Source organism: Salvelinus fontinalis, chromosome 21 (assembly GCF_029448725.1).
Source record: "Salvelinus fontinalis isolate EN_2023a chromosome 21, ASM2944872v1, whole genome shotgun sequence".
Classification (NCBI taxonomy): domain Eukaryota; kingdom Metazoa; phylum Chordata; class Actinopteri; order Salmoniformes; family Salmonidae; genus Salvelinus; species Salvelinus fontinalis.
In genome coordinates, this window is record NC_074685.1 from 41,270,065 (window position 1) to 41,284,985 (window position 14,921).

Genomic DNA, 14,921 nt, shown 5'->3' on the forward strand with positions numbered 1-14,921 from the left:
GGTCACACCCGACTGGGTCACAACTAAAAACTTAGGGCAGGGTCACACCTGACTGGGTCACACCTAAAAACTTAGGGCAGGGTCACACCTAAAAACTTAGGGCAGGGTCACACCTGACTGGGCCACACCTAAAAACTTAGGTCAGGGTCACACCTGACTGGGCCACACCTAAAAACTTAGGGCAGGGTCACACCTAAAAACTTAGGGCAGGGTCACACCTGACTGGGTCACACCTAAAAACTTAGGCCAGGGTCACACCTAAAAACTTAGGTCAGGGTCACACCTGACTGGGTCACACCTAAAAACTTAGGTCAGGGTCACTGAAGAGCTAAAAGGTTTCTTCACACAGTTTACTGCCAACTAGTGGAAACACTATAAACCACAAACACTACAGCTGGAAAAGCAATAAGGAAGGAAATAAGTTGTCCACGTCACTGCACTGTTTTCCCCACCTTCCCCAAAAGTCCCATCCTGTGTCACAAGGCTTTGTCACATGTATGTCATACTAGTTGGCTTGAGCTATGGACCCAATTCCCTTTTACATGACTTTAACCACAATGGTTTTACTGTTATTGGGGCTGTAAAATGTACTGTATCACACACACACACACACTGACTCATCTGCTTCAGATATACTGTACATATGGTGTGTGTTTTTGGTTTCCACTATCCTTGTGGGGACCAGAAGTCCTCACAAGGACAGTAAAACAAGCACAATTACTATTTTAGGCTTAGGAGTTACAATTAGGGTTAGAATTAGGGTTAGCATTAGAGTTAGGTTTGGGGTTAGGGAAAATAGGATTTTGAATGGGAATCAATTGTTTAGTTCGCACAAGGATAGTAAAACAAACGTGTGTGTGTGTGTGTGTGTGTGTGTGTGTGTGTGTGTGTGTGTGTGTGTGTGTGTGTGTGTGTGTGTGTGTGTGTGTGTGTGTGTGTGTGCCAACTGTACAGAAATGCACAACAGGGAAACCAAACCACATTAGTAGAAGCATGCTAAAGGATGACATGTCACATTTTTTAGTCTTACCTTTGAAAACGTCTTTCCTCCTTTGAGCTCCTGCAGTGACAAGAAGAAGTGGATGAAATGCATGAAGCACAAACACTTTCTTTCCTTCTATAGTCTATTATTGTACATAAAGTTAAGCAGCTAGAATTCATATTTCAAGTGAATTCTAACACGAGCAGACTAAATAAAACAAAGGCCTTCCTCTTTTAACAGTTTGATTATAAATGATCATGTTAAGCTTGTCATGCTGAATGGTATTACAGAATGTAGCTTTAACAGTGAGCACTTGTATGCTACACTGTTGGAATCATAGAGTCCCCACTCCCTACAGATGAACTGATCTGAGATCTGAGGACTCCATGTCATAATAGCAGATACGCAGCTGTGTGATTATAGCCATGCCCTGATCTCCAGTCAGCCGTTACTGATACATGAAAGGGAAATGTTTCGCAATCCCATATTTGCTGATACCATGGTAATGAGAGGAGTACTATAACTAGCATTGTAAACAACAAGCAACAAAAGAGTCCATAGACAGATCTAAGCTGTCTGCAACAGTGTGTAGATTTGGGAATGGGAACTAAGGGAACTAATCATATTTCAGACATTGAAAAAACACCTGCCAAGGTTGATCCAGTGTGTAGGTGTGTGAAAGGTGTAGGAAGGTCTCATTTATTTACATCAGAGTTAGAGGTAAAAGGTTAGGGAGTAGGCTTACATTACCACAGAATGCCTTACACAGGAGTAATTATAGGTGAATTACCTTGTATCAGGTAATAATGTACCTATGACACACTTTTGAGGCAGAGAGAGAACTTGGGCAATGACAAGCAGTGAGGAAAAAGTTGCCCGAAATAACTATACAATTTTAAAAAGACAGGACACAGGGCAACTATTTCTCACTGAGTAGGTTGTTTTCCCTAAGAAAAGGTCACCTGTAGAGTATCATTATTAGGCACTGTAAAAGACTATAGCAGGGGTTGATGGGAGATGTAGTTACCTTGCGTACAGAGACCCTGCAGATGCAGGGGTCCAGGACTCCAGTGGTGGGACTGGCGCTCATCTTACAGATGAAGGAGAACTTCTTCTTCCAACGAACACAGTTCTGTTGGACCTCCTCCCTACAGACAGAGAGAGACAGACAGAGAGAGGGCGGTGATGGTTAGGGTCATTCATCTTCAATTCATTTTTTGGGTCATCATAATTGACATCATTGAAGTCATCACCACTACCATCAACATTATACTTTTCCTGATTACTATATTTATCATCATGATCTTCATCATCCTCAACATCAACATTATCATCATCAATCATTATTCTTATACCATTATCATTAGCAATATTGTCCGTTTCTGGAACTGTGTTTATGGCCACCCTCTGGCAAAAGCTTACTGTACAGTACATAATCAAGACCCATGACCAAAAGCACAGCAAATTAAAACCACCTGCTTTGCTGTTGGAAAGGGGACTATTACACACTTCGGATACATTACCCTGCCAAATATAGAGTTCTGCTGCGTGGAAAGCCCCTTACTTTTAATGTTTAATGCTACTGCCTCCAACTGCTAAGTAAAGATTGAAACCTAAAGTCGGATTCCACACAACTTAAAGTGCGTGCGTGTGACTGTTCAAGTGTGTCCCTGGTCACTAAGTGAGCTTTTACGTAACTAAACGCCTCGGGGCTCAGGGCTTCTAAGAATCCTTTTCCCATCCTCTCTCTTTCTCTCTCTCCTTCCCTCTCTCTCTAAAGTCCTTCCTGTTGAGCCATGCCCACCGAGAAACAGCTACAGTGTAGAGAGGCAGCCAGTGGAAAATCACTGCATTGTAGTCCTGCCTCAATGCCCATCAGTTTGTACAGGGGCCTTGAGAAAGCCAGAGGACAGTGGCTGCGTTCCAATACTCTTAAATGGCCTCCTTTCTTTTATGATCTCTTTATCACGAGTGATGTGAAACAACTGGATAGGTTGAAACAATGTTGCTTTCATCTGCCAAGAGGAGACGAGGGCTGTGTTCCGAATCGTGTACCACCTGTTTAGTACTTGCATACTGCATGCGTATGCACTTTCTCAACTATCACTACTACAAGTACATACTACTTTGAATACTATTTAGCATGTTAGTATTTCGTTTTCCTGCAAACAATAATGAGTCGTTAGGTCGTCCCCGTGTCGTCACAAAATGGTCGCCTAAAGTTGTCAGGATGTTGTGTCATGGTCCCCTGGAGGTTTTGTCTACTTCCTGGTTTGTCCTGGGGACGTTGCCGAGGATGCTTTTAGGACCCAGAGAACGTTCCCTTGGGACCATCACACAACGTCTTAAGGACTAGTAAAATGAAAGTCCTGAAAACGTCCTAAAAAGGTCCTGACATGGTCCTCAGTGACGTCCAGCTAACTTACAGCTAACTACACAAACATCCCCCAGAGAACGTCCCCTTAGATTGTTCTCAGAACGTCAGTGGGATAACGTCGCACCAAAACTTTGTATATCGTTTTTGGTAGCCCCTATTCTTTCCTTTAACGATGGGATATAACATGTAAAATAAACACTTCCTGGATAGTGTGCAACTGTCTCATACTTGCTTTTTCCGGCAAATGTGCCGTGTCTTTCTCAGAACAGCTCCCACTCCTTCTATTCCCAGAAGAACCCTGGAGGTCAGATAAGACTCCGTCCTCAGTCATCAATCTCAGCTGTCAATCACAAATCAATTTGTTTCCCAGCGAATCAGATGCTGAGATAGTGGGCGAGCTGCTGAGGTTGCCCTCTGCCTTATTGGTCCCGATCTCTTTTTATTTCATTCTCTCCATCTGAGTCACTGCAGCAGAACAGTGAAAGTGGGTCAGTGTGTCCTTTTCTCTCTCCACAAACACACATACAGTACACACATGCAACCTTAGGCAGACTGTAGTGCCCGGTTTATATTATGCTCAGAGAGAGAGAGAGAGACAACTGAAACCTACTTTGTAGATCAACCTTTGAACACAGTCTGTCATCCCAGTCATAAGACATGTTGTTATGGAAATGGGTGCAGCAGGACATGTTGTTATGGGGACGGGGTGCAGCAGGACATGTTGTTATGGGAATGGGTGTAGTAGGACATGTTGTTATGGGAATGGGTGCAGCAGGACATGTTGTTATGGGAATGGGTGTAGCAGGACATATTGTTATGGGAATGGGTGCAGCAGGACATGTTGTTATGGAAATGGGTGCAGCAGGACATGTTGTTATGGGAATGGGTGCAGCAGGACATGTTGTTATGGGGACGGGGTGCAGCAGGACATGTTGTTATGGGAATGGGTGCAGCAGGACATGTTGTTATGGGAATGGGTGCAGAAGGACATGTTGTTATGGAAATGGGTGCAGAAGGACATGTTGTTATGGGAATGGGTGCAGCAGGACATGTTGTTATGGGAATGGGTGCAGAAGGACATGTTGTTATGGGAATGGGTGCAGCAGGACATGTTGTTATGGGAATGGGTGCAGCAGGACATATTGTTATGGGAATGGGTGCAGCAGGACATGTTGTTATGGAAATGGGTGCAGCAGGACATGTTGTTATGGGAATGGGTGCAGCAGGACATGTTGTTATGGGAATGGGTGTAGCAGGACATATTGTTATGGGAATGGGTGCAGCAGGACATGTTGTTATGGGAATGGGTGCAGCAGGACATGTTGTTATGGGAATGGGTGCAGCAGGACATGTTGTTATGGGGACGGGTGCAGCAGGACATGTTGTTATGGGAATGGGTGCAGCAGAACATGTTGTTATGGGAATGGGTGCAGCAGGACATGTTGTTATGGGAATGGGGGCAGCAGGACATGTTGTTATGGGGACGGGGTGCAGCAGGACATGTTGTTATGGGAATGGGTGCAGCAGAACATGTTGTTATGGGAATGGGTGCAGCAGGACATGTTGTTATGGAAATGGGTGCAGCAGGACATGTTGTTATGGAAATGGGTGCAGCAGGACATGTTGTTATGGGAATGGGTGCAGCAGGACATGTTGTTATGGGAATGGGTGCAGCAGGACATGTTGTTATGGGAATGGGTGCAGCAGGACATGTTGTTATGGGAATGGGTGCAGCAGGACATGTTGTTATGGGAATGGGTGCAGAAGGACATATTGTTATGGGAATGGGTGCAGCAGGACATGTTGTTATGGGGACGGGTGCAGCAGGACATGTTGTTATGGGAATGGGTGCAGAAGGACATGTTGTTATGGGAATGGGTGCAGAAGGACATATTGTTATGGGAATGGGTGCAGCAGGACATGTTGTTATGGGAATGGGATGCGCTGTCAGTTTCAATGACTCAATATTTTGGACAAAAACGGATTAATATCACTAAGGCTTGGAATGTCAATACATTCCAAGCCTTACTAGCAAGGGCAATGATCACAAGTTAGTCATACCGTGGCTAATAGGCTATTTATTTAGCAAGATAAAAACACGGAGCCATTAGACAGAACGTTAGATAACTAGCTAGCTAGCTTCTGGGAGGTGCAATGTCGTTAGAGGAGTGAGCGATTGACCGATTTTTGTTCTCCTCATATGGTTTTTCGGTGGCTACAGCTGGAGATGCAGGTGTCATTTGGTTAGCTAGCAAGAAATGTGAACCGCTTTGCCAGCTAGCTATGCTGAAATTGAACGACTGTTATCCAGTTAGCATATCTCCTACGTTCGTAAATTCACTCTGGCTATGTACTCAGATTTCTGAGCACTCTCATCTGAGTGTGCCAGAGTGCAGAATTACTATGTAATTTATGAACGTGCAACACCCGCTGAATATGGCTGGTCTCAGTAAATAGTGCAGTGTGCACTCTGAACACTCGGAAAGAGAAAACCCTCTGTATTTACCAACAGACAATCTGACAACACAATTTACCAACAAACACTTAGTTGTCAATCAAATGTACTGAGCGGGAGCTGACCTCTCGTTGGGGTGGGAAGAGAGACCAAAGGTGGCAAAACGGACTGCTCAGGTTGGGATGTAGGGTTTGACCATAGGCTAAAATTGTGTTAAGTCCTGTACAGGGCAGTTAACCATGTTTATTGACCCCTGTAAACTAGCACTCCCTATGAAACTGAGCAAACAATTGGAGGTATGCAACAAACACCAACATATCACCTTTAACTACTGAATCCTTTCAGATCAGTAGTCATGAATCACAGTAGTGGAGGAAAGGAGGAGGAAAAGAGTATTGGTGCTTCACTACCAATCTGACAACAAGGGTATATCCATACAGAGGCCACACTTTTTATCAGAAAATGTTCACTTTCACTACTCCCTCCATCTATGCCAGAAATGGCTCTGAACTATATGTTTCTTGTTCATTAATAGTGAGTGAGGTTTTGTGGTCAGCGAGGCCCTTTCCACTTTTTGGGGGGGTGTCTGTCTCTCTTGCTCAATCTTCCTCTATTTTATCTTCCTCTCTTTCTCTTTATTCACCCTCCCCAGACAGACAGACAGACAGACAGACAGACAGACAGACAGACAGACAGACAGACAGACAGTGAGCCCAGATGTAAAACATATATTTTATTCTTCTAAAAAGGTAATTTATCATGACTCAGTTTTGTTGTCATGGTAACAATAAAACATGCACCTGCCTGAGCAGTTTTGTGTATGATGTCACGAGCCAACACTGTGATATCACCTGCATCATAAGGAACCATAGCTTGGAAGGCCATGGAAACAATCAGAAACATTCTAGAATTCCACATTCTGAATTAGCCAGATTCAACATTCCCTTCATAACCACCTAAATCTTCTGAGAAGACCTGTTGTTTTTGAAACACTTTGAAAATCTTTGGAATTGCTACAATGCTAGTGGAATTCAATATGGTTCCGCGTGTTGTGCACTTTCATTTTTTTATTTAACCTTTATTTAAACTAGGCACTTTGTGGCTGACCAATAGGAGTTTGACTTGGACTATGACTCTGGCTACGAGTCCAACTTTGACTCGGAGGAAGAAGATGGGCCCAGAGAGGTCGGTCGCTTCATTCAGCCTAGAAGTCCCCCTGTCCTCCCCTGCTGGTCATAGAGCCCTAGTGGCCAGGAACCATGGCGTTGTCCCTAGGGCTGAGCTGGAACAGACAGTGGCCCAGGCTAGGCCGGCAGTAGCTCCTGTGGCCCTGGAGGTCATGCAAGACACTTGTTGTGTGTCTGTTTCTGTGGTATCTGGTGGTTGGGAGCAAAGTAAAAGACACATTTCCACGTACTATTCTACTCCATGTCTCTATAGTGTCAAAGACCTGCTTTAGCAGAGCTGTAGAATCAGCCACTTCTAGCCACCATGGAGTCTTTTCAGCCAGAAGACATGACCCTCCAAGAGGACGAGAGCATCAGAGGACTGACACCTGACTCACCTCTAGAGTTACCATCACCTGAAAGAGGCCCAGGGAGTCTGACCCCTGACCCTCAACTGATCCAAGCTGCTGCCAGCTAGAGGGCAACACTCTGAAGAAGAGGAAGTATGAAGAGGACAGTGTGCTAGCCCCAAGTGTCTCGCGGAAAAGGACCCGAGAAGAATCGGACCATAGCCCGGGAACCTCCGACTGCATCGATCCAAAGAGACCAGTGAGAAGAGTGACTCGGCTCAATCGAAGTCAACCAATCTAAACCAAACGTTAAGCACTGTTGTTGAGTGTTAAGTGTAGCATGTTTTTATTGCACATAGAGTGGAAATAAACACATTTCTTTTTTTGGGGTCCTTGTGTTCCTTATAACTTAAAATAGGATTTGATGATTGCTCATTGAACAATGTCAAAGCAATGAATATTGTAGTTACAACACACAGAAACACAAACACACAAATGAACATGAAAAGGTTAGAAATCCGGCAGCAGTGGGAATAGCAGGGAGGAAGGAGGGAGTCTGTAGAAATTAGAAGCACAATCGCACACACACACACACACACACACACACACACACACACACACACACACACACACACACACACACACACACACACACACACACAGCACAGATCTGCTGACGTGGCCGTGTGATCCAGCAGGGCTGCTGCACTCACTGGGGACAAACCAGCTCCCGGAGAGGGGAAAGAGTTTACACACGGACGACCAAAGGCACATACACAAATGGGTGAACACACACACACACATACTTTACAGTTCGCAAGAAAGACCCACACTGCAGAACACAATGTACAGTAAGTACCTCTATTAGAGGTCAACAGTACATAGAAACAAAGCTGCATGTGCTGTGGAACACAGACACGCAAACAAAAACACACACAGACACGTGGGCACCCAAATACAGATGGAACACATCTGTCTTCAATCTCAGCTGCCAAAATGTAAAAGCTCATGATAGATTCCAGGGAACATCTGGATGGAATGGAGAAAGAGAGAGAGGGAGAGAGAGAGAGAGGGGAGGAGAGAGAGAGAGAAAGAGAGAGAGCAGGGGGGAGAGAGGGAGCGAGAGAGAGAGAGAGAGAGCGAGAGAGAGAGAGCGAGAGAGAGAGGGAAAGAAAGAGAGAGAGCGGGGGAGGGGGGAGAGAGAGTGAGAGAGAGAGAAAGAGAGAGAAAGAGAGAGAGAGTGAGAGAGAGAGAGAAAGAGAGAGAGCGGGGGAGGGGGGAGAGAGTGAGAGAGAGAAAGAGAGAGAGCAGGGGGGAGAGAGGGAGAGAGAGAGAGAGAGAGAAAGAGAGAGAGCAGGGGGGAGAGAGGGAGAGAGAGAGAGAGAGAGAGAGAGAGAGAGAGAGAGAGAGAGAGCGGGGGAGGGGGGAGAGAGTGAGAGAGAGAGAGAGAGAGAGAGAGAGAGAGAGAGAGAGAGAGAGAGCGGGGGGGAGAGAGAGAGAGAGAGCGAGCGAGAGAAAGAGTACAGTAAGAGAGTGGTTAATTAGTCTGAAGACACACATATGCATGCAAACACACCTGGAAAATGGTCATTTATCCCACTGTTTGTTTCATTGTTTTAAGATGAGGTCACTGGAATTAGTGTTGTGAAAATGCACGCAAACCCACGAACATATACACACATACACTGAGTCACAAGTTTACAATGTCTCTCATTAACAATGCTGAGGAGTTCCTTCAACGGTAACCAGAGCCAGATGAAGACATGATAAAAACCGAACGGGCAGATTTGGAAAATCATGTTCTCACACATCACCCAAACATCCGCTGAACACCAACCTTTAGCTGGGGTGTATTCAATGAGGTGAACGTTGTGTATTATGTGTAACGTTGAGCCCTTCTGAAAAGAGCCCCAGAATCATTCCAAGAGATAGGGTTGTCACTAGTTACTAGTTACCACAGCCACAAATGGATAAACCCCGCCTATTTCAAAAATTTATTTTCTTAAAATCTGATTTTAAACCTAACCCTAACCTTAACCACACTGTTATCCTTATGACTAACCCTAACCTTAATTTTTCCCCCTGATATAGGCAATTTTGACTTTGTGGCTGTGGTAACTAGTGACAACCAAGCGATAGGGGAGGAAGGGAAAGGAAGGGATCTACTATCCTCAAACGTGATTGGAAGAGAACCATGGGGGCGTGAATGAATATTTCAAAGGCTTTCTGTCCATGTTGGAAAACAGGAAAGCTAACAGGAACACAGCACATTGTAGTACTGTGGAACGATGACTCATGTATCTCTTTAGGCTTCTGCATCCTTCTGTTCACACAGAACAAAATGAGTGGTGGATGGAGGGAGAGAAAGAATGAAAAGTAGAGGAGCGTGACCTGCTTCTTTCCCGTGCTCCTTTGACCCTCTTCACTTTCTGACAGTTCATAATTCTTTAATTGAACAGACCCTCTTATCCACAGCGACTTACAGGAGCAATTAGGGCTAAGTGCCTTGCTCAAGGGCACACCGACAGATTGTTCACCTAGTCGGCTCAGGGATTCGAACCAGTGACCTTTTGGTTATGGGCCCAACGCTCTTAATAAGCACTTTTCCAGGAACCACTTCAATTCCAGTTCCAATCTCTACTCCAACTCTCACTGTTGATAGTTATTGTTGGGATCATCTAAAGGACTCGGACAGGTGTTCAGACACACACAGGGAGAGGAGAGCGTGAACACCATGCAGACATGCTAGCTATGTAGCTTGAGTAAGTGCTAAAGCATGCTACATAAACACTGACAGCCACGCTCACTGATAGTCACTACTGACAGCACGGTTATAGTGCACTCCTAATCCTGACCTGACCATACCATAAAATACCAGGTGTCACACACACACACACATGCATGTACGCACGTGCGCATGCACACACACACACCTGCCAAAAGAATGTGTCAGTTTGTCCAATAAAAGCAGGAATTGAATGTGTGTGTCTGTGTCACGATCGTTCTCCTCCTCTTCGTCTGAAGAGGAGAAGCATGGGTCGGACCAATACGCGTCAAGGTATGCAGTCATAATGAATTTATTTAAATGAAAGACGAACACTTAATACAAACTATACAAAATAACAAAACGACCGTGAAGCTACAAACGTTGTGCACAAACATAACAGGCTACAAACGTTCTTACATAGACAATTACCCACAATTAATGAGAGCCTATGGCTACCCTAAATAAGGCTCCCAATCAGAGACAACCGAAATCAGCTGTCTCTAATTGGGAACTCATTCAGGTAACCATAGACTCTTCTAGATCACTCACCAACATAGACAACGCTAGACATCTACACTAAACACAAAACCATATTTTACACCCCATAACCCCTTTACCAAATAAACATCCAAAACCAACAAAACATAAACATTACCCATGTCACACCCTGACCTAACTAAAATAATCAAGAAAACAAAGAATAATAAGGCCAGGGCGTGACATAACCCCCCCCTTGAGGCGCGAACTCCGGGCGCACCATACACAGTCTAGGGGAGGGTCTGGGTGGGCTCCCCTCCACGGTGGCGGCTCCGGCTCTGGTCGTAGTCCCCACGTCACCACAGTACCTAACCACCTCCTAGGCCTCCTCCAAACGACCCCCCTCCACATTAACCCCATTGCATTCAGGGGCAGTTCCGGACTAAGGGGCAGTACCAGGGTAAGAGGCAGTACCAGGGTCAGGGGCAGTACTAGGGTCAGGGACAGTACCAGGGTCAGGGGCAGTACCAGGGTCAGGGGCAGTACCAGGGTAAGGGGCAGCACCAGGGTAAGGGGCAGCTCCAGGGTAGGGGGCAGCTCCGGACTGAGGAATGGCAGCTCCGGACTGAGAGACTGCAGCTCCGGACTGAGGGACTGCAGCTCCGGACTGAGGGACTGCAGCTCCGGACTGAGGGACGGCCCATGGCTGGCTGACAGATCTGGCTGCTCATGGCTGGCTAACGGATCTGGCTGCTCATGGCTGGCTAACTGATCTGGCTGCTCATGGCTGGCTGACGGATCTGGCTGCTCATGGCTAGCTGACGGATCTGGCTGCTCATGGCTAGCTGACGGATCTGGCTGCTCATGGCTAGCTGACGGATCTGGCTGCTCATGGCTAGCTGACGGATCTGGCTGCTCATGGCTAGCTGACGGATCTGGCTGCTCATGGCTAGCTGACGGATCTGGCTGCTCATGGCTAGCTGACGGATCTGGCTGCTCATGGCTAGCTGACGGATCTGGCTGCTCATGGCTAGCTGACGGATCTGGCTGCTCATGGCTAGCTGACGGATCTGGCTGCTCATGGCTAGCTGACGGATCTGGCTGCTCATGGCTAGCTGACGGATCTGGCTGCTCATGGCTAGCTGACGGATCTGGCTGCTCATGGCTAGCTGACTGATCTGGCTGCTCCTGTCTGGTTGGCGGCTCTGGCAGATCCTGTCTGGTTGGCGGCTCTGGCAGATCCTGTCTGGTTGGCGGCTCTGGCAGATCCTGTCTGACGGACGGCTCTAGCGGCTCCTGTCTGGCTGGCGACTCTAGCGGCTCCTGTCTGGCGGACGGCTCAGTGGGCTCATGGCAGACGGGCGGCTTTGCAGGCTCATGGCAGACGGGCGGCTTTGCAGGCTCATTGCAGACGGATGGCTCAGATGGCGCTGGGGAGACGGATGGCTCAGATGGCGCTGGGGAGACGAGCAGTTCAGTCAATGCTGTGCAGACGGCAGACTCCTGCCGGCTGAGGCGCACTGTAGGCCTGGTGCGTGGTGCCGGGACTGGTGGCACCGGGCTGGGGACACGCATCTCAGGGCTAGTGCGGGGAGCAGCAACAGGACGCACAGGACTCTGGGGACACACAGGAGGCTTGGTGCGTGGTTTAGACACTGGTGGTAAAGGGCTGGAGACACGCACCATATAGCTAGTGCGTGGAGGAGGCACTGGTGGTACTGGGTTGGGGCGGGAAGGTGGCGCCGGAAATACCGGACCGTGCAGGCGTACTGGCTCCCTTGAACGCCGAGCCTGCCCAACCTTACCTGGTTCTATGCTCCCCGTCGCCTGACCAGTGCGGGGAGGTGGAATAACCCGCACCGGCCTATGTAGGCGAACCGGGGACACCATGCGTAAGGCTGGTGCCATGTACGCCGGCCCGAGGAGACGCACTGGTGACCAGATGCGTTGGGCCGGCTTCATGACATATGGCTCAACGCTCAGTCTAGCCCGGCCGATACGTGGAGCTGCAATGTACCGAACCGGGCTATGCACGCGTACAGGAGACACCGTGCGCTCTACTGCGTAACACGGTGTCTGCCCGTACTCCCGCTCTCCACGGTAAGTACAGGGAGTAGGCGCAGGTTTCCTACCTGACTTCGCCACACTCCCTTTAAGGCCCCCCCCAAGAAATTTTTGGGTTGTACTCACGGGCTTCCAGCCTTGTCTCCGTGCTGCCTCCTCATATCGCCTCCTCTCGGCTTTCGCTGCCTCCAGCTCTTCACGAGGGAGGCGATATTCTCCAGGTTGATCCCACGGCCCCTTACCATCCAGTATCTCCTCCCATGTCCAGAAATCCTTTGTGGTTAGGTCCTGTTGCCGCCTTCCATGCCGCTTGGTCCTATGGTGGGTAATTCTGTCACGATCGTTCTCCTCCTCTTCGTCTGAAGAGGAGAAGCATGGGTCGGACCAATACGCGTCAAGGTATGCAGTCATAATGAATTTATTTAAATGAAAGACGAACACTTAATACAAACTATACAAAATAACAAAACGACCATGAAGCTACAAACGTTGTGCACAAACATAACAGGCTACAAACGTTCTTACATAGACAATTACCCACAATTAATGAGAGCCTATGGCTACCCTAAATAAGGCTCCCAATCAGAGACAACCGACATCAGCTGTCTCTAATTGGGAACTCATTCAGGTAACCATAGACTCTTCTAGATCACTCACCAACATAGACAACGCTAGACATCTACACTAAACACAAAACCATATTTTACACCCCATAACCCCTTTACCAAATAAACATCCAAAACCAACAAAACATAAACATTACCCATGTCACACCCTGACCTAACTAAAATAATCAAGAAAACAAAGAATAATAAGGCCAGGGCGTGACAGTCTGTGAGAAAGAAAAAGAGAGAGACAGTGAGGCAGAGACAGTGAGGGACAGAGACAGTGAGGGAGAGACAGTGAGAGACAGAGACAGTGAGGGAGAGACAGTGAGGGAGAGAGAGTGAGGGACAGACAGTGAGGGACAGAGACAGTGAGGGAGAGACAGTGAGGGAGAGACAGTGAGGGGGAAGGACAGTGAGGGACAGAGAAAGTGAGGGAGATACAGTGAGGGACAGAGACAGTGAGGGAGAGACAGTGAGGGACAGAGACAGTGAGGGACAGAGACAGTGAGGGAGAGACGGTGAGGGACAGAGACAGTGAGGGAGAGACAGTGAGGGACAGAGACAGTGAGGGAGAGACGGTGAGGGACAGACGGTGAGGGAAAGACAGTGAGGGAGAGACAGTGAGGGACAGAGATAGTGAGGGACAGAGACAGTGAGGGACAGAGACAGTGAGGGAGAGACAGTGAGGGACAGACGGTGAGGGACAGAGACAGTGAGGGACAGAGACAGTGAGGGACAGAGACAGTGAGGGAGAGACAGTGAGGGAGATTATGAGTGTGTAGGAAGGAGTGGTGATACTGTACGTCTGGTCATTACTCAAAATGTTTACAGTTCAACGTGGCACAGGAATCTTCCTGAGAACTCGTTGGTAAAAGGCAGCCTTGGGACATGCCCCCCATCACCCTACATTTCCCTTTGTATCATATTTCTTCCATCTGTTCACAATAAAATACTCACTTTTTTTCTACTTCACCAAAGTAAACATCTGGCCAGAAATAATGACTACGGCTTTTTCACCCCCTCCTTCTCCCTTCTCCTTGTCCCTCCTCCCCTTTCCTTTCACCCAATTTACCCAACGTCCCCCCAAGGGGTTTGGCAGGATTAGAGGAATAGAGAATGGGACAGAGAGAGAGGGAGGTTTTGAACCATGAGTTTCTCTGGCACGAGCCTGTGTAGCTATTATGTCTGCTCAAAGTAGATATACTGTACTGTATTTCTGGCACTGAATTTTCTGAAGCACAGAATAGAAAAAAACTCCCATGTGAGACAGTGACCTAGATTTCCCAACAGCTAACAAAATCGTCAAGCACGCCTGAAAGGTGACAGCATAAAAATAACCCGAAAAGGTGCCTACATTATAACCTAGCCTGGTCTCAGATCTGTTTGTGCTGTCTTGCTAACTCCTAGGGTCAATTGGCAAGACAGCACAAACACATCTAGGACCAGGCTACCTATATCCAACTAGAAGATGATGATCGTCTACTGACAACACCAACTAAATTCTGGCATCAAACATTTATAAGTGTTCCAATTGGGAAGTTGTCATTTCTATTTCCATTTCTACTGGTTCTCTTGTTCCTGGTAGTGTCTTGTGGTGTGTACTGGTTCTCTTGTTCCTAGTAGTGTCTTGTGGTGTCTACTGGTTCTCTTGTTCCTAGTAGTGTCTTGTGGTGTC

The 14,921-nt window shown here is 47.3% G+C and overlaps 1 protein-coding gene across 1 annotated transcript in view; it reads right to left on the minus strand.

Annotated features, from left to right (window-relative positions):
• eeig1b (estrogen-induced osteoclastogenesis regulator 1b) overlaps positions 1–14,921 on the minus strand; it is a 76,344-nt gene that overhangs the window by 28,707 nt on the left and 32,716 nt on the right. Inside the window, exons 3-4 of the mRNA XM_055875242.1 lie at positions 2,010–2,130; positions 1,031–1,060 (exon numbers count right to left, since the gene is read on the minus strand). Coding sequence (XP_055731217.1) covers positions 1,031–1,060; positions 2,010–2,130 — 151 coding nt within the window. The remainder of the gene's footprint in view (positions 1–1,030; positions 1,061–2,009; positions 2,131–14,921) is intronic.